The sequence below is a fragment of the Phyllostomus hastatus genome, unplaced genomic scaffold (assembly GCF_019186645.2).
Source record: "Phyllostomus hastatus isolate PE091 unplaced genomic scaffold, TTU_PhHast_1.1 phas_scaffold_114, whole genome shotgun sequence".
Classification (NCBI taxonomy): domain Eukaryota; kingdom Metazoa; phylum Chordata; class Mammalia; order Chiroptera; family Phyllostomidae; genus Phyllostomus; species Phyllostomus hastatus.
Window position 1 is genome coordinate 2,138,053 of NW_025334006.1, and position 19,590 is coordinate 2,157,642.

General features: G+C 42.4%; 1 protein-coding gene and 1 non-coding gene across 2 annotated transcripts; both read right to left on the bottom strand.

Moving 5' to 3' along the window:
- Positions 1 to 3,999: 3,999 nt before the first annotated feature.
- On the bottom strand, positions 4,000 to 7,446 carry FMC1 (formation of mitochondrial complex V assembly factor 1 homolog). Its single transcript, XM_045855774.1, has 2 exons — positions 7,195 to 7,446; positions 4,000 to 4,294 (listed from the first exon to the last, which is right to left on the bottom strand). The coding sequence occupies exons 1-2, from the start codon at positions 7,330 to 7,332 to the stop codon at positions 4,091 to 4,093; spliced, it is 342 nt and encodes a 113-aa protein (XP_045711730.1). The 5' UTR covers positions 7,333 to 7,446; the 3' UTR covers positions 4,000 to 4,090.
- Positions 7,447 to 7,905: 459 nt separating this feature from the next.
- Positions 7,906 to 7,978, bottom strand: TRNAR-CCU. Its single transcript has one exon. It is a non-coding gene; the product is annotated as a tRNA-Arg (tRNA).
- Positions 7,979 to 19,590: the final 11,612 nt, after the last annotated feature.

Genomic DNA, 19,590 nt, shown 5'->3' on the forward strand with positions numbered 1-19,590 from the left:
GTTTTTCCACTTATTTATGCATTCATTGGTTGATTCTTGTATGTGCCCTGACCGGGGACTGAACCTGCAACTTCGGCATATTGGGACGATGCTCTAACCAACTGAGCTACCTGACCTAGGCCTCTCACATTTTTGTTGATCTAAAAAGATCTTTATTTTGTCTTTCTTAATTCCAGATGAATATTTTTATTGGATATAGAATTCTCAACTGGAAATTACTTTCCTTTGGCACATAGATTGTATCTTTCCTGCTGCCTTTTACCTTCCGTTGCCCCTGAGAAGTCAGTTCTCAGTCTGTCATTCCTTTGAAGATTTTGGCTGCTTTCCAGTTTTGTTCTTTTTGCCTTTCAATTTCTGAAATTTACTGTGGTGTATCTGGGTGCAGGTTCTTTTATTCTTATTTTTTTAAGACTTTATTTTTATAGGAAGGGAGAGAGGGAAACATCCATGTGAGAGAGAAACATCGGTCGGCTGCCTCTTGAATGTGTCCCAACTGGGGACCGAGCCCGCCACCCAGGCTTGTGTCCCTACCGGTAATCCAACCAACAACCTTTCACTTTGCGGAAGGACGCCTAACCAAGCCACACTGGTCCGGGCTGGATTTATTTTTATTTATTGTGCTTGGAAGAGTCTTGAGTTATGCTAAATATATGCTCAATTCTAATAGACTTCAGTGAGAGGAAGCAGTTGAAAGTAAAGGAGAAAAGGTAGGAGAGAGCAAAGTCAAAGTTGTGATGAAGCAGGTACCATATAAAAAAGTAGAGTAGTAAGTTAACACAGTGCCAAAATGGCAGGATTCCCTAATTCTGGGGCCTTCCCAGCATAGAAAGATTATTACTAACACAGTTCACGTACCAGAAACAATTCTTTCTAACACTGAGTTCAGCTAATTCTTGATATAAGGTACAGATTGATTACCTCAGAGGGACAAAAACGGTCTAAGCAGATTTTTTAAACCATAGGAAATAACTAGTCTATACTCCAAGAACACTGGTGGCAATAGGGCTTAGAGGAGGGCTCATGATAAAAGAGAGTGTAGTAAAAGATGAAAATAAGATTTTCTTTGTGTCAGGCACTTATTATGTACTGTGCAAATGTTTTATGTAAACATTATTCTCATTTATTACAAGCACCTCGTTGGCATTTCCGTTGTACGGAAGAGGGAACACGCTCAAGTCAACTAACCTGCTCACGGTTACACAGCTGGCGAATTATAAGGTGGGATTAAAACCTAGGTCTGCCTGAGTTCAAACCCATAATAAATGTATTTTTTCAGGTTTTAGTTATTTATTTTCAGAGAGAGGGGGGAAGGGAGAAAAAGAGGGAGAGAAATACCAATGTGGGACAGGTACATGGATCAGTTGCCTCTTGCCCCCAACTGGGGACCTGGCCCACAACCCAGGCACGCACCTGACTGGAGATCAGACTGGTGACCTCTTGGTTCACAGGCTGGCACTCAGTTCACTGAACCACACCAGCCAGAGCCATAATAAATATTCCTTAACTTGTTAGGCAGTTCTGCCTCCATTTGCTTTCTATAAAATGTTACTTATTGCATATATAATATTGTAACAACAAAAAAATGAAAATATCGACCTATTCTAATCTTTTTGCTTCCTTCTTTTTAGCAAAACATGATTGGGTAATATATTGGATTGGCCAAAGAGTCCATTGTTTTTTTTTGCAGTGGCTCTAGTAATGCTTAGTTGTCTTTAACTTCATTCAAAACAGTTTTGTTAGATTCTATTATGACAGCTGTCGTATCAATGTGCATTTTTAAAAAAACATCAAAATTGGTGAAATTTTGTGTAGCCATTTTAGTATTGAAGATGGAAGAAATGATGCAGCATTTTTGACATATTATGCTTTATTACTCAAGAAAGGTAAAAAGGCAACTGAAACAAAACAAGATTTTTGCAGTATGTGGAAGTGCTGTGACTGATCAAACGTGTCAGAAGTGGTTTGCCAAGTTTCTGGTACTATTGACATTTAGCCAAATAATTCTTTACTGTGGGCTCTTACGCACTGGAAGGTGTTGAGCAGCACCTCTGACCTCTAGCCACTAGAAGCCAATAGCAGGAGATAGCCAACATACTCAAAATATCCAAATCAATAAAGTTATTTGTGAAAATGGAAAATGTCTCTTATTTTACAGAAAAAAACATGGCAGATTTTTTGGCCAACCTAAAACCATGTCAATGAAACAAAATGGGGAAGAGAAATATATTAAACATTTATGGTTTTGCCTTGGCCAGGCGGCCCAGTTGATTAGAACCTTGTCCCATACACCAAAAAAAGGTTGTGGGTTCAATTCCCAGTAAGGGCACATACCTAGGTTGTGGGTTTGATCCCCAGTGGGGACACATTTGAAATGCAACTTACCAGTTTCTGTCTTAGAACGATGTTTCTCCCCCTCTCCCAACTCCCTTCCTCTTTCTCTCAAATCTATAAACATCCTTGGGTGAGGATTAAAAAGAAAAATAACATTTCTAGTTTTTGATCTGTTTAATTGAATAAATGCTGTTTGACCTCTTAATGCTATTATTTTGATGTTAACTTAGAAGAGATGGTGCAATGCTTTATAAATAGTTCCGTTCAGATTGTACTACTTCTAATGAGCAGAACTGAGCCATGCATTCGAAACAATGATTGAATAATGCTATGTTTAAGTCACTGTAACAGGTGCTTTCGAGACAACAAAAATGAATGACATGTGATCCTTACTCATAAAAACCATACAGTCCAGGAAAAAGAAGTTACATAAGACATGTCTACAATTATAATACCAGAAGACTCTGACATATACCACAAAGGACACACAAAAAACTGTTGGTTGTTTACAGAAAAATCTTCATTTGAGGAATTCAAGAAGTTACAAACAAGGGGGCCATTTAGGAGACGAGTTTATTACTCCAAAAGACGATCAGTGCCTGAACTGGGCAGGGGCAGTGAAGACTGAGCAGGGAGAAGGCTGTTAGAGCCACCGCAAAAGGAGAATTGCCGGCTGATGGGGTGTGGAGAAAGAAGAGGGGGGTACAGAATGAAGCCCCAGTTTTTTACCTGGTCGGCCAAGTTCATGGCAGGGCCCTTTACTCTGATAGACAATTCAAGAGGAAGAGCAATCTGACATGAAGATTAGAAGGCAGAAGGAGACAGGAGTTGGTGTATTCCTCCTCCCTCTGCCTGGCCTCCTCCCTGAGGCCTGAAGTTGAGTGGTGTCCATGGTCTTATATGTAACAGTCACCTCTGTCAGGCCAAGGGAGGTAATACAGGGGTGGGCACAAGTGGGTTTACAGTTGTGAGCACTTGGAAGTTTATTTTTGTTTTATTATTAACCTATTTTTGCCCACCCCACAATAGCACCCCACTGTTGTTAGCCCATCCCGTTGACCTGAATTCAGGCAACATCTTTATGCATCTCATTAACTCTCCTCAGTAACCTTATTTGAGTGTGCCATCTGTTTCCTACCAGGATATTAATATACTTCTAGTAAAGTATAGATGTATAATTGTGTGTCTGTATATGTATAGGAAGTATTTGGAAACATGCACACCAAAACTGTTGGTAATAGGTACCACCTGGGAATGGGAATGGTGGGGAGGGAGAGACAAAGGGAAGGAAAAGCGGGCTTTGCCCTGACCAGTGGTGGCTCAGTTGGTTGGGCGTCATCCAGCTTTTAATTCCCGGTCAGGGCACTTGCCTGGGTTGTGGGTTAGGTGTGTACAAGAGGCAACCAACTGATGTTTCTCTCCCTCTCTTTCTCCCTCCCTTATACTCTCTCTAAAAATAAATAAAATCTTTAAAAAAGAAAAGAGGGCTTTTATGTCTATACCATTTGAATTCCTTACCAACAGACTCGTATTACTTTAAAATAAAAATACTAATCAAGAGTTTTAAAAGTAAATCAGCCTACTGTAAGAAGTTCAATCAATTCACTGCGAGTAAAGATGAAACCTCCTTAAGAAACACTTGGCCAACAAAATTACAGAGAAAATCCCTGAACTTTGAAAAAAATTTAATGATAAATACATAATGACAGAAATCATTAAATCCTTGTATGAAGGCAGCATCGGAGGAGTTTCTCCATTTTCATGGCTCCCAGCCCTTCCCTCCGGGCTGCTGGGGCAACTTGAGACCCACCAAGCCAGCTGACTCCTCCACCGAGCGCTCCCCTTTGCCATGAAATTCCTGATGAAGGGCCACATGTTTGCGGACGCTGCGCAGGAGGCAGAGGTAGGTGGCAGCTTGGAAATGAAGCTCATGTTGGGCCCTGCACAGCTTCTCACTGGTGACCTAGAGGAGAAGCAAAGTCAAGGTACTCTATCAACAGCCCAGCGAAAGGCCACAAAGTAAGATTTAATAAACATTCTAGAGAAATAAAATTGAAAAGGAAATAGAAACATGTATATGTGTACACTTAATACATATCTAGAGGAACTCTGTAATTGTTGGTAATTAGGAAAGCTGACCTCCAGTTAACTGAAGAAGAGTTTTACAAAGTTTCACTGAGCTGTTTCATTGAATGAGCACATGTTTTAATACTGGAAGGAAGTCATCTAGTTTCATCTCATCTCACAAATGAAACCAAAGCCCAGAGAGGCTGGGGGGTTGTTTAATGACGGAGGTGGTATCATTAATGTCACCTCAGAAAGGTAATGTAGAATTTTCTCCCCTTCACAGATAAAGGGCTGCTGCTTGTATGATTGTGGACTTTGCCTCATGTGGCTTATGCCTTTCATGTCAATGAAAATTTAAAACGGATTTTGTCTAAAACAATAGCTGTGTCCTCAATAATAACAGAATGAAGTTTTTACATCTAAAGGTAGTATGCATATATTCATGTCACTCTTACTCTTCACAGTGTACTTATCCATCTGAAAAATCTGGATTCTGATGACCCTCAGAAGACGGAAACTTCAGAACCATTCTGAAGTCCTCAGTGACTTTCAAGTCGGTTCTGTCTTCCTCATAATTAATTTCCAGATGGAGGCAGTTAGCCCACTGCCCTTCAATTGAGCAGTCTGGTGCTCTGCGGCTGTGAGAAAGGGGCGGGACGGCCGAGGTGGAGATGTGTGCAGAGCCTCAGTGACTTAGGGGGCCTGTCCAGTGGGGATTAATCTGGCACCATTGTCTAGAGAATCCCCTTTCTCTATTTAAATATCGAGGGTTAGAATCTGAAAATCAGGAAGTGTGGTTTAAGATCTGCAGATCACATTTGTGAAAATGCCACTCACATGCTGCTCAAAAATAGAATTCATCTGCTTTAATCAATTTAACTTTCTATAATTAAACATTATGAGGTCAACACCAATGTCAAACATCAACAAAGGGTAATATCCACTTGGTATAGAAACCTACATTTATAGGATCTGAAACAGGAATTCTACATTAGTATAGCACGAGAGAAGGCTGTTCTTGATTTAGCTAGGCCTGAATCATGAGGAGTCTGGAGGGAAGGGCCAATCAAGACTATAACATAGTAAAGGAATCAAAAGAGATAAAAGGAAATAGAAACCTATATTTTCCCTAAGGAGAAACGGGAGGTTTCTCCCCAGTGGAACTCCTTCAGCCTAAGGAAAGGACAGACAAAATGGGCTGGCTCCCTGAGCCAGCAGGAAATGGAGACCATTCCCCATATCCTTATGTGCATCCCACAAAGCAGTGTTTCTGGAATTTATAGCACAAAATTCTGATTTACTGCCAAGGAATTTTACAGCCATTACCAAGCCTCTCTAAAGGATGGTAATAATGCTTCCATAGGGAACAGCTATAAACATGCCACCTTCTTAAAAATCTTAAAATGACCTATCTACCATCTACCTCATCTGTCTCCACTTCACCCACACACCCTGGGCTTTAGCCATTCTCAGCTGTCAGTTCTCACCTCCAGACTTACAGGTGTGCAGCCTCGTTATGTACCTAGACCTCATTTTTCCAGTCCCCATTTGCTTGCTAACTCCAATTTATCCCTTAGTCCCTGCTTAATGAGTTACCTTCTGAAAGCCTGCTCCTTCTGTATACTAGGAATCCCTGTTGTATAATGCCTGAGGGCTTGCTCATTCTCAGTGCTCGGTCAGAAGGATGATCCTCAGGCAGACTGTAAAGTTCTTATAAGGCAGGACTCTTGTGCACTTAATTAGTCTTTAGCCAAGTTCCTACAAGTCCCTAACACTGTGGCCTTCTAACACTTAGATGAATTTTAGTTCTAATATTTTGTATTCTAACTTCCATGGCTCAGGAATTCAGCATTTAGGTTGATAGTTCTCCCTTTTCCCACATGTTCAAAGGACCGTAAGTTTCCTTCTGTAGAGCCCAAGATGACCAGCTCTCCAGGGTATTATTTCTGAGATAGGTTGCAACCTCTCTCAAGTTAGACACCTAACTTCAAAGGCAGTCATTGATGGAAGTCTCTTATGGGAACCAGGCAACCTAGTTTTGATTTGTTCTTACACATGTCGCTTAAAGGGTCGCTGTCCCTCAGTCTCAGTTGCCCATCAAAAAAAATGAAACTATCTTCTGCTCTTGCCTAAGGGGGATATGGCATGTGGATTTCACAAAGGAATTTCTCAAGGATGGCTTCCCATATGTTTCTATCAGCTCCATGAGGAAAAATGTAATGTTGTATATCAAGTTAATGTCATAACTGGCAGTACAACCTCATTACAAGTTTCTAGTTCCGCTCTACAAGGCACCATTTTTTAAAGTGGTGGAGGAGGTAGAATGCAAGTAAAACAGTTCCTGCTCTTCAGGAAGCTCCCTATATTCTGCACATTATTAGTTTTTCTTTCTGCCTCAAAAATTGCTTCTGAGAATAGCCTTACTAGGGAAGGGGCGGGTAGACTGGATAGATCCCGTGGGTGGTGGCCCTACACTTGTCCACCATGTCCACCTTTTCCACCTGTATTTCCTCATTTCCCTATTCGACTTGTCCCCCGGTTTGTGCGAAAGACAGCCAATGAAATCCGCGGAAACGGCTCCACCCTCCCGGGCAACAGCACTTTCCCGCGCGCATCCAGTGTCATCCCCTGGGCTAAGGCAGTGGACCACGACCTAGGGAGGGCCTGGGAGTTTTTTTGGCCTGATTGGGACCGGGTGGGAGGGTCGGCCCAAGACGTGCAGGCGCTCTGGCCCGGCGCTGTCTTCGCCCGCCCATTCCCTACTTTCCCTCCCATCCCGGACAGAGGCTTCCGTACCCGATGTGCACGGAAAGCCTTCATGAGATACCGATAGGCCGCGGTGTCGCGATAGGGTCGACCAGTGGCTGCGTTCATGTAGCGCAACTCCCGTAGAAGGCCTCGCAAAGTGCGCGCCGGAGACCCGAGGGCCGCCATTTTCCCGCGCTCCGAGCCTGGTGCCCTGCGGCGCCCTACGCCCCTCTAACTCCCTCACCCCCCAAGCCCAGCCGCTTAATGGTACGATCGGACCCACACTAACGGCTCCCCTCCTCGATTGCAAAACAGTGGAAAGTCTCACTTCCCCTCTCTGCGGAGCCTTATTAATCAAATGCCGAGCAGACCCCTAAGGAGTTAAGGGAAAACCAAAGGGAAGCCGAGTGTTGCTGGCGAGCTAGAAAAAAAGCCAGGCGAGGGAAAAGGAAGTCCTTTCCAGATTGCATTTAAAATGCCATTAGCCGATGCCCTCGTGAGCCTCTAGTAATGAAAGGCTGGCGGGAATCTACCTGAAACAACACGCCGAAAATATATTATTTTTAGAAGGGATAACAAAAGTCAACGCATTGACTTCCAAAAATCAGATGGAGACAATGGATTGTGCTGATGCTCGTAAATTGTAACCTAACACCAGGAAAGCCATACGTACACTCATCATTTTTTAAAAGTAAAGTTGGTAAGTCGTTACGATTGTTTTTTGAAAGGAAAAATAATGTAATAAGGAAAAGTTTTGACCACCCCAGATGGGACTCGAACCCACAATCCCTGGCTTAGGAGGCCAATGCCTTATCCATTAGGCCACTGGGGCTTCTGTGAAAGACGTCCTTAGGTAACGTATTCAACTTTTTCCTCTTTCGTACGTCATTTTAACCAAGGTTTTTTCTTAACCTATCCTGGGACACCACACCTAGTACCAACGTGAGAGACGAAGCATGCTGGGAGTTGTAGTTAAGAGAACAAAAGACTGCGTTACAACTCTAAACGCTTTACCCTGGAACAGTACCGTGGCGCCGAACGGAGAACGGGCGCGCGCACGGTTTTGCATACGTATTTGCTTGCGTGATTGTCCCCGCGCCTGCGCAGAAGCAGGCTTGCGACAACGCGGAGCCGAGCACGCTGGGCAAACTGGCCGAATCTCCGAGACTCGGCCCTCTAGGACGGTGCTCGGTCGGGTTTTTCACCGGAAACAGTCAGCCCCTTCCGGTGTTGAGGCCTTTTGGACTTACACCGCTTCTAGCCCACCGTTAGGTGGCGTTCGTGGCGGTCATTTTCTGTTTCCGGTTGAAAGGCTGAGCCCATTTCCGCAAAGCCAGTGGTGAAATGGAAACGCGTACCTCGTCTTGTGAGTCGGCGGCTCAGCAAAAAACTTGAGACAACGGGGAATTAGTGCGTTAGGAATTAGCTAGTTGGAAATAATTAGGAGTTATTTTCTGGTTCTGTACCTAAATATATAACTTGGATAAGTCACTTCTTTAAGATTCAGCCACCTTAACCCCTGATGACAATGTCATTGGTGCTCCCCATTGCCCGTAATAAAAAGTTCAGACTATTGGACCTTAAGTTGACCCTTATTTCAACTTTCAACCCTCAGTGTTCTGTTTCCTCTCACCCTGTCCTTCAGCTATCTGAACTTCTCATTGTCTTCCTTCCCACACTCGTTAACCCTTTCTGCCTGAAAACCGTTTGTATTAATGCCTCTTTATTTTTGGGGCTTCAAGTTTCCTTGGGAGGTCTAGGTCAGACATTCCCTAGGTCGTTGTGGTTAAGTTAAAGTGATTCACTTCACCTCCTCTGGGCTTCTCTAGATAATTACGTGTATAATTTTACCTTTTACAGCTATGTTACCTATGTCTCAACTGCATCATCTTCCACATGAGCCAAGATGCAACTGCTCAGACTCAGGAATTCCCCCTCTAACAGGTCTTTCCTAGGTCCCCTATCAGGGTCCACTAGCTCTAGCTGTGGCCAGCTTTATGTAACCTTTCACATTTTGGCTGGAATCCTGACACTTCCAGAATCAGCAGAAGAGGAAACTGGTATAACTAAATGTGAACGAATCTCTCCCCGTTATTCATTTTGTCAACCCGTAATTTCTAAGTATCTAATTTTCATTTTTTTAGTATTTTTTTACAAGTATCTGATTTTTAAAGGCAAATATGCAGAAGGGGTTAGGGATAAAAATGTGTTAGAAATAAGATGTAATAAATTTAAACCAGCTCTGAGTAAGTGGGCGAATTTATAGGCAGTAGGTCTTCAATAACTGTTGATGTGTTGTGGTAAGAGGCAGTAAGAAGTAATTTTGAATTTTTTTTACTGAGCTGTCAAGAAGCTTTTCTTCCACCCTAAGCCTTTCTTACATCAAGGTCAGTAGATAATAAAATACTGGTTCTGTGTAGCCACTAATTTCCATAGATATGCTGGCCCCCAACAGTCTTCTCCTATTATATATAATAATAGGAGATAATAATATATATATGTTGCTCCTTGTATTAAGAGGAGACTTATTTTCCTTCCCACCCACCCCTCCCCATTTTGAATGTCAGCCAGCCTTGTGACTAGCTTTGACCAAAAGAATGTAGTGACATTCTGAGACTCTTGTATGGAATGCTGGGACTTAAATTGGCAAATTTCACTTCCTGCTTCTTATCTAGCTACCATGCAGTCAAAGGCACTTAACTAGCTGCCTCAAGGCACTTGGAAGACTACTGAGACAGCCCAACTGAGCCCTCAGCTGACAGCACCAATTACCCTCCCCAGGAGTGAATCATCTTTTTTTTGTTTGTTTGTTTTTTAAAGATTTTATTTGCCTTAGAGAGATGGGAAGGGAGGGAGAAAGAAGAGAGAAACATCACTGTGCTAGATAGAGACATATCCATAGGTTGCCTCTTGCATGCCTCCAAGTGGGGACCTGGCCCTCAACCCATGGAATGTGCCCCGGATTGGGAATCGAACTGGTGACCTGTCAGTTCGCAGGCTGGCACTCAATCCATTCCACACCAGCCAGGGCTGAGTGAACCATCTTGAATGTCCCAATCCTGTGGCACCCCCAAATAACTGCAGTCTTAGTCATCTTCATATGGAGTGGAGAACTGCTCAGGTAAATCCAGTCAATCCAAAAAAACATTAAAGGTAATAAAAGGACTGTTTAGGAATAATTTAACTATGTTTTGGCATTACTGTGCAGCAATCAAAAACCAAATCAGTCTGAAGTTTCTTAGAGACAGTTTAGCCAAACTTAAATTTTTCAGCTTTAGGAAATCTTTAAATTCCTAGTGCAGGGCTACAAACTCAAACCCTACAGTAGAGATCAGGCAGGTAACACACAAATGAATTGGGCCAGGTGGGTTCCTACTTCCTCTAAAGGAGCTAGACTCTAGCACAATCTCATTGTTGCAAAGCAGGAGTGGAGTCCCGGAGCTTTGGATTTTTTCAAAGATTTTATTTATTTATTTTCAGATAAGGGAGATGAGGGAGAGAGAGAGGGAAATGCTGATTGGCTGCCTCTCACATGCTCCCAACTGGGGACCCAGCCTGCAACCCAGGCATGTGACCTGACTGGGAACTGGACCGGAGACCTTCTTGGTTTTGCAGGCCAATGCTCAATCCACTGAACCACACTGCCAGGGAAAGCTTTTGATTTTTTGAGAGAAGTTGTAAATCCAGAATGCTTTTTGAAATGCTGTAAGCTTTCAATGGTAGCAGCCAGGTAGAAATAACACTTTGTCAAAAACACTTCTGTTGGCCTTATATAACTGAGGTTTGCAAGTGTGCCAGCCATGTCCCAGGGCGTTTTACAGGTAGTGTCTCATTTGACCTTGACCACAATCCTAGGAGGTAGCACTCTGATTGTACCCACTTACAAAAGTGGGGGATGGTGAACACACAGGGCAGTGTACAGATGACGTGTTGTAGAATTGAGCACCTGAAAACTGTAATTTTGTCAACCAGTGTTACCCCAACAAACTGAAAAGTAAAACAAATGTGGAGCGCTCTGAGTAGTTTCCTGGTTCTGCCAGCTGCTCAGTGGAGAGCTGCTCTTCGACCCCATGCAATCTGGCTCAGAGCTTTTTTTTTTTTCCAAATTATAAGAGAAAGTTTATTTAGAAAGTCCCAGAGGTAGAAAAGGTGAGCCAGCTGGGCTGTGTGGGCTCAGGAAGTGAGTTACAGAGGCAAAAGAAGGGCCATTGGAGCTTAGGAAAAAGAAAGGGGGAAAGGTGTGGGTGTATTCCAGGGAGAAAGAATGTGCTCAGAGCCTGTTTAAAGAAAAAAAAGTTTTATAGCAGTAAAGGAATTTTTTAGATTTCATTTATTTACTTTTAGAGAAAGGGGAAGGGAGGGAGGGAGAGGGAGAGAAACAGATGTGTGAGAGATACATGTATTGATTAGTTGCCTCTCACACACCCTCAACTGGGGACCTGGCCTGCGACCCAAACACGTGCCCTGACCGCGAACCAAACCAGCAACCTTTTGGGTCCCAGGCTGGCATTCAATCCACTGAGCCACACCAGCCAGGGCCAGAAGAGGAATTTGCATTTAAAACATGCTGGGTGATGCTCAGAATTCCCTGGTAAGGCTAGAGATCAGGCTTGGAAACTATATAGCCAAGAACCTCACCCCAAATCCTGCCCCGGATATGCTCCAGTGAAAGCATCACCAGGCAGTCACTACAGCTTGCAAGGCTGACACAGTGACACTGCACGAGGCCTGGACACCAACACCAAGGCTGCTGCTGCAGGACACCACCTAGAGCTGGCTTCTCCTTCCAGTTGTGCCAGAATGGATTAAGTCATTTCCCGAGTCATGTTCTGGGGCAAGTACTTCTAATTAGCATGGCCAGGGTCATGTTCCCATGTAATAGTCAAGGGAGGCTGGCAAAGCAAATATTTTATCATTCAGTGAATTTTAATCGATCCTCTGCTATGAATCACGCACTTTTCATGATGCCAGAAACACAAAAATAGTAAAACTTACTACACTCAAGAAGCTTCCATTCTAGAAAGGTGGACAATCAAACAAGTAAAACAACATTTGTCAAGTGGCGATTAAGTGCTATGGAGAAAAATAAAGCTGGGGGCAAGGAATTGGGACCTGCTGCTTTATTATGTCTTCAGGGAGGTCCTTACTGACAAGACATTTGAGCAGAGACCCAAATGACATGAGGGCATCATCAGCAGATGCGCATTCAAGTGCTGGCTGGGGCAGTGTCCATCCACACTGTTAGGTAGGGAGGCCTCATCCCCACTCCCCAGCCATTGAGGGGCCACCACCATTCTGTCCTTCAGGCGCTCCGAAGGTAGAAGAGTTGTTAGGGTATAGAGGGACAAGCTCTCTATACCCAGTGAAATGTGGGAACAGACCCCATGGTGTCCAGTCTTCACTCTGCAACTACAGCAGTGACTGGCCACCTGGCCATGCACGTGGGGCTTCGGGGTAAATTTTGGCGGGAAAGAGCCAAAACTAGTCAAAGAGGGTGAGAGAGATTATACATCCGTAGGCACTCCTTACCGTCAGCCGGGATGCTACGGATGCATGTCCTAAAGCAGTGATGTCTAACCTTTTCTGACTGTGTGCATTCATAGCAGGACACATGTTGTGCCTTGGCCACAGTCTTTGTTTTTCTTTTAATTATTTATTTACTAACAAAGATTTTGTTTATTTATTTTTAGAGAGAGGAGAAGGGAAGGAGAAAGAGAGAGAGATATGCATCAATGTGTAGTTGCCTCTCACGCGTCCCCTATTGGGGACCTGCCCTGCAACCCAGGCATGTGCTCTTACTGGGAATCGAACCAGCAATCCTTTGGTTCGCAGTCCGCACTCAATCCACTGAGTTACACCAGCCAGGCTGTGTTTATTTTTAAATCATGTACATGTACTACTGAATTAATATAGTATGTACATTTAAAACATATACAAAATAGAAATAAAAATGCTTTAAAAATGAAATACACAATGTTTTGAAAATATTATTTATTAACAGTAAAAAAAAGTCCTAATTTCTCTCAGTAAAGAAAGATTACTGTTTATTTTATTGAAAACAATGTAATTCAGTGTTTATTTTGAAAATCTTGGTTTAACACATTATTTTGGGCAACAAAACCACAAAGTAATAAATATTTCTAAACATCCATTTTCAATTTTCTTCATCACATGAGTTTCTTTTAAAAAGGCAGTTAATGTCTCACAGATTTTAAAAATTACTTTTAACTTAAAGGGACCCATTAAGTACATCCATTTCTTTCAAAATATCAGCTGGGCAGCTGTATCCATCAGGGCTCGGGCAGAAAGAGAAACCTCCGTAGGCCTTTCCAGCAGAAGGGAATCACGTGCAGGGCATCGAGGGTCTTGGGGCACTAGTAGGACTGCAGGAGTTAGGGGACGTTGCCACTAATGTTTGGAAGTTCAGAGTATTAGCAGGCTGCTGCTGTTACCCAGATCAGAAAAATGCAGGGAACCTCCACTTCTCATCAGAGCTGCCCCACTGGGGTACCGAACTGGGGCTGATGGGAGGTCACTTGCTAGGAGGCTAAAGCAGAATTCTAAGCCCACCTCGGCCTACCCATTTTGCTAGGTGCTGCCAGAGAAAAAGTAATGCCGCTTTTTCTCTCCACTTACGAAATCTCGCATGAACACACTGGCAGACAGAAATCACCTTGAAGCCAAAGGCATTTGGGAAATGTGGTTTCCATAATTCTAGCTCCTATAACACAGAGTAGCACAGAAGGATGTGAGAATGAATGCTGGTTGCCAAAAAGCAGACTTCAGATTGCACAGCTGCATACTGCTGATAGCCTCCCCATGAAATGAGAAACTTGCCTGCTTTGTATAAAAAAACAAACAGGTAATTAATTTTTAAGTTTGACAACTCTTATAAATACTTGGCAGCAAAATTCCCCCAATCTGTACAGTTTACAGCATTTTCACGGGTACTTCCCATTATATAGTAGCTTCTGATACTTAAAGGTCTTTTAATCAAATTAACCTTGTTGGTGACGTCCTGTAGCATACAAACTGCAGTGCATTGAAAGACTCGAAGTAAATGTGACCATTAACCAGCAGGCTGGACTTGCTGGATGCAAGCAGAGGGCACTTGATTCCTGTCACCATGGCCGCTTGCAAACCTCCCGGGGTTCTTTCTCTCCAGCATGAAAGCGTGGGTGGTTCACGCAGCTTTTCCAGGAAATACCAGGACAATTAGCCTTTTTTCTTTGGCTTTAAACAATTCCAGTCTGTATCACATTAAACTTCTCCCTCTTGTCTCCGAGGCTGGCCGCCAGGGGATGAAAAGCGCGGGCAGCGAAGGCTGTGGGGCACAGCCAACCCCTCCACCTCCCTGTTCTGCGTTTCCGCTCGTCACGTGAGCCTGCTCGTGGAACAAGCCACGCACAGAGAGCAGCTTCGTTTTCTCACGGGGCCCCCACAAACCTGCTGTCACGATTTGTTCTCATGCCTGGGTGAAACTGATAGCTTTTCAAGCCTCTCTTAGTTAATGAAGGGTCATCATCATCATTATCATTTAAAAAATAGTCTCTTTGTCTAGGTGTTAGCAAGTCCCATCCAGTATTCTATCAAAACTTTGAATGTCAGTTAATTGAAAACTTCTCCCCTCCTCCAGCCTGGAAATCTAAGAGAGAATAGAGTTCATGGTCAGTGTCAGTTCTATGCCTCACGCACTACCTCCTCCCTGCTTGCTCGCTGCTGTCCTGTTACAGTGAGGGAAGGAACAGGGAAGGTCTTACTTGATCTGTAGCATTGCAAACTGTGTTCGTGTCCTCTGGGAGGAGATTCCCACTCTGCTACTTTTCTCACAGGCGCTTTCTAGTGAGTTCTCCAGCGTGCCTCCATCTCTGGGGATGGCTCATCTGTTGTTCCCTCGTAGGCCATGCCTTCTCTAGTTACCTAGGGTTCCTGCCCCAGCCCCTTAGTGTCCAGCAGCTTCTCCTTCACTGAGGTCATTTCCTTCCTCTAGGTCCCTCGGCTGGATTCCTTCTTAGAAGGCCGAGTCTGGCTCCCTTTCTTGAAAGCACATCGGGCCCATAGGAACTCAGGAACACTGAGAATGCAAGGTGGTGCTGACGCAGCCTTCTCTCTTCTTTCCAAGGAACTAGCCACTTACAGTCCCATCTTTAGGCTTCGAGGAATCAGACACCACCAGTTCCTGTGTCCCTGAAACTCCACAGATGTGGCAAGCTCTCCAAATGGTCCTCTGGAAGTGCCTTCCTCACTGGGCATGAGGTGAAGAGGAAGCACCCCCACCCTCTCCTGCTGGGGGAGGAGGAAAACGTCCAGCATACTCTTGTACAGCCTGCAGGTGGCGGCCGAGCTAATCCTCCCCATTGGGAGCTAGTGCTTCCCAGTTTCACAATCTCTTAGCGTGTGGCGCAAAGGCGATCTAGCTCCTCCTCCCTTTAGAATGTGGTCAGGCAGGGCACCTATTGTTTTGTTCTCAGCCTTTGGGGTTTCTGGTGAAACTGACACAGAAAGAGTCGGGTTTTAGTAAACAAATTCCTGTTGCCAACCCCTACTTATGGAACTCCTGTTCTTCACCAGGACACCTGGTGCACTGGGGGTGACATGGGACAGTGACTTCTGAACTGGACAGTGTAAATATACAGCTAGTATATAACTATCAAATACTTATATACTAATGATCAATTCTAGTTTTATATTAATCACAATACTTATGTATTATCTATTTATAGATGTAATGATTCTTGTACAAAATATATGCAGGACTTCTGTTTTTAACATTATGGGAGATTAAATGTACAGAGAAATCTCTCTCAATATATAAAATGTCTTAGAGTGCTGGGTGAAATTTTAGCAAATATACAAAAATCGTTTTTCAAATTATGGCTGAGCTGAGAGTGAAGTGAAGGGAGCCAGAACAACAGGAGGTCAGAGAGGAGGAGGAGGAATGGGTAAGAGAGCACTGGAACCATTTGCTTTGAGGGTACCTTCTGATTTCCAGTGGCCTAGAGTCTGGATTTTAATTTGCAGTCATAAGGGAAAAAAGCCTCAGATTAGCATGGTGGGAGGTCAGATCATAAACTCTTGCAAAATGTTGAAACGCCCAATGATTGACCTCATTGCTGGGAATGAAAAAAAAAAAAAATATATATATATATATATATTTCACTGTCCTCACCAAGAGACTTTTCTGAATCAGCCTCAGCCCAGGATGGGTGGCAGGTGGGGAACCTTCTTCAAGAGTTCTTAACCACCGTCAGTAACCACTCACATGCATTTGTGGCTGAAATGCTTCCTATGCCTGTGGCTCTGAAATCCTGAAGCTGAACATTTAGTTTGACGTGGTCCTGGATTGGAAGTGTTCCTGGACCCTGGAAGACGCAAACTCAAATATTCTTTAGAGGAAAACTCCTTAAATCCAGGTCTTGAAGAATGCCCACAGCTCAATTTCCAAAGTGCAGGGATATGAAAATCACCAAACACAGAGAAACAAGCCACTGTGAGAAAGTCAGCAGAAAACAAACAAGTGCACGACTGGACACACAGTGTGGTTCACGGTCTGACTTTGGTGCCTAGGACCTCGCTGTGGGAAACGCCCTGATGCTAGAGACCTCAGCCTCTCCCCTCAGCACACATCACCAGCTAAGAAAGCTGATAACCCTAAGAAAAAAACAAGCTCACAGGTGAAAATAATCAGATACTTGAGCAGTGCAATCACAGTAAAAGACAATAAATGGAACAAACTGTACTAGACAAACCAGAATGGAACAAGATAGATCAAGAAGTGAAGCATAATAAAGATCCTCACAGAGATACGAGGATAATAACAGGGAACAAGCAGTCACAGAGAACCAAATGGAAATGCTGGGAATGAAATGTGTACGAGCTGAACAAAACCAGTAATGGACTGAGTCAACACAAGAATGGCACACAGCTGAGAAATCAAAAATGGCTCAGATCTGTTCAAGGAATTCTCCCAGGAGATACTGGGAAGAGACGGAATATATGAACATATAACAAGTGATGATAATAATATCAATACCTGTAAATATGAGTCCCAGGTAAAGAGAAAATGGGTTTAGAGAAGAGAACAAAGAAATAAGGAACTTTCAAAATTAAAGATACAAGAACTCCAATTCAAAGGTATCGTGGAGCACCAAACAGAATAAATATAGTAAGTGCAAAACTTTGACACATTATAGTGAACTGGAAGGACATTAAAAATAAAACAAAATTCTAAAAGCTTCTAGAGAGAAGAGGCAGAGAGTCCACAAAAGAATAAGAACTAGATTGACATTAGTTTTCCTAACAGAAACACTGGTGACAAAAAAATGAAGTTTATTTTCTACTTTTGAAGAAAAATAGATTATATCCAGATAATTATTATTAAAATTTGAGGAATCAAAGATGATACGTTCAGACATTCAAGGCCTTAGAAATGTATAGCACAGTCTCTTTGAAAACTCTCCTGAAAGAAGTAATTTTATACTTATGTAAGTCAGTTATACTTAATACACTAAGCATTTAACATGCACATGGAAAGATGGCTCAATACCATTAGTCATTAGAGAAATGCAAATGAAAGGAATGAGATGTCACTCAACATTTACCAGGACAGCTGTAATGGAAGTAGTAGGGGCCGATGAGGATGCGCAGAAATTTAAACTCTTACATCCTGGTAGGAACGTAAAATGCTTCAGTTACTGTGGGGAAACAGTTTGATGGTTCCTCAAAAAATTTAAACAGAGTTACCACAGAGATCCAGCAGTTTCACTCCTAGGTACACGCCCAAGAGAACTGAAACACACGTTCACACAAAAACTTGTACGCAAAAGGCAAAAAACTGTACTTGAACAATAAAAATAAAAACAAACAAACAAAAAAAAAACCTTGCACACAAATGTTTGTAGCAGCATTATCCATTTTATAGGGGAGGGCAAAAGTAGGTTTACAGTTGTAATACAAAGAAATAATACAATTAATTAATTAATAAAAATACAAGAAAAAACTGTTCACATACTCATAACTGTAAACCTGCTTTTTCACACCCCGTTTTCAAAAAGTGGAAACTGCCCAAGTGTCTCCTGGCTGAGAAAAACGGGGTAAATAAAAATGTGATATATTCATACAATGGAATTTTACTCGAGATACTGATAGCTGGAATATCAAATTTAATATTATGGCAAAAATACCATAAATTGTGAGGCATTATATAATGGTTAAAAATGGATTAAAATATATAACCACAATGAACATATATTCACCCAATAAAATTCATGGCTCCTTGAAACATTAAGAACAAACCTGTGGCAAGACTGATGAAGGGAAAAGATGTATGTACACAAAACAACGTGAAAACAGGAAAACAAATACAGACACCACAAAGATTATAAGAATAAAAATGATGTATTATGCATACATTTCTAAGAAATTTTCTGCAAGTGTTGATCACATACAGGTGTTATGGGAAAGAAGAACCTGATATAATTCAATTCAACTAGTAATTATGATTAATATTCCCAGAAAATTAGGAGTAGAAAACTATCTTAACTTCATAAAAATTATGTATCAAAAATCTAGTATAAACACCATACTCAGTGGAGAAAATTTAAATATTCTGCCATTAAAATAAGGAGCCACAAATGTCTGACATAGTAGGGGCCAGTCTAATGCTCTAGAGCCTAAGATAAAACATAAGAAGTGCAAGAACTGGAAAAGGAGATTACATTGGTTTGTAGATATGATCATCTCCATTGAAAAGTTAATAAAATAATCAGACTAGTTATTAGAATAAGAGTTTGGTAAAGTTGCTGAATACAAACTCAATTTCCAAAACCAACAGCATTCTTTGATATCAGCAAAAACCATGAGAAAATATAACAAACCATTCCTAAAAAGGTACATTAGAAGACATAAAAGAGAATTTGAATATACCACAAACGAGGTAGTTTAACATAGTATAGATTATATTCTTCTTCCTAAACTACTCTACAAATAAAATTCAATCCCAATAAACATTTTGGCTTGATTTTTTAAAAAATTCTCATGCAAGGACATGTTTCTTGATTTTAGAGACAGAGGAGGGGTGGGTACACTGAAGAGAGAGAAACATTGACGTGAGAGAAATATCCATTGGTTGCCTCCTGAACACACTAGGACCAGGGATCAAACCTGCAACCTAGGTATGTACCCTGACCAGGAATCGAACCTACAACCTTTTGTTGTATGGGATGATGTTCCAACCAAGTCACTGGCCAGGGCCAACTTGTTTTTTTAATAAAATTTGAAGATTTTATTCTCTAACGTATAAAAGGGTAAAAATCCAAAATTAGCAGAGTCAACATAGAAAAGCAGAGGGAGACTCTCCTCACTACAGCCTCCCACTATCCAAAGGGGACTGGTTTCAAGACCCCCAGTGGATGCCTCAGACCCGGGGGGTCGTACTCAACCCAA

Coding starts and splice junctions, on each gene's coding strand:
- FMC1 (XM_045855774.1), bottom strand. CDS start 7,332: ATGGCGGCCCTCGGGTCTCCGGCGCGCACTTTGCGAGGCCTTCTACGG. Junction 4,295..7,194: donor AGGCTTTCCGTGCACATCGG/GTACGGAAGCCT, acceptor CTTCTCCTCTAG/GTCACCAGTGAGAAGCTGTG.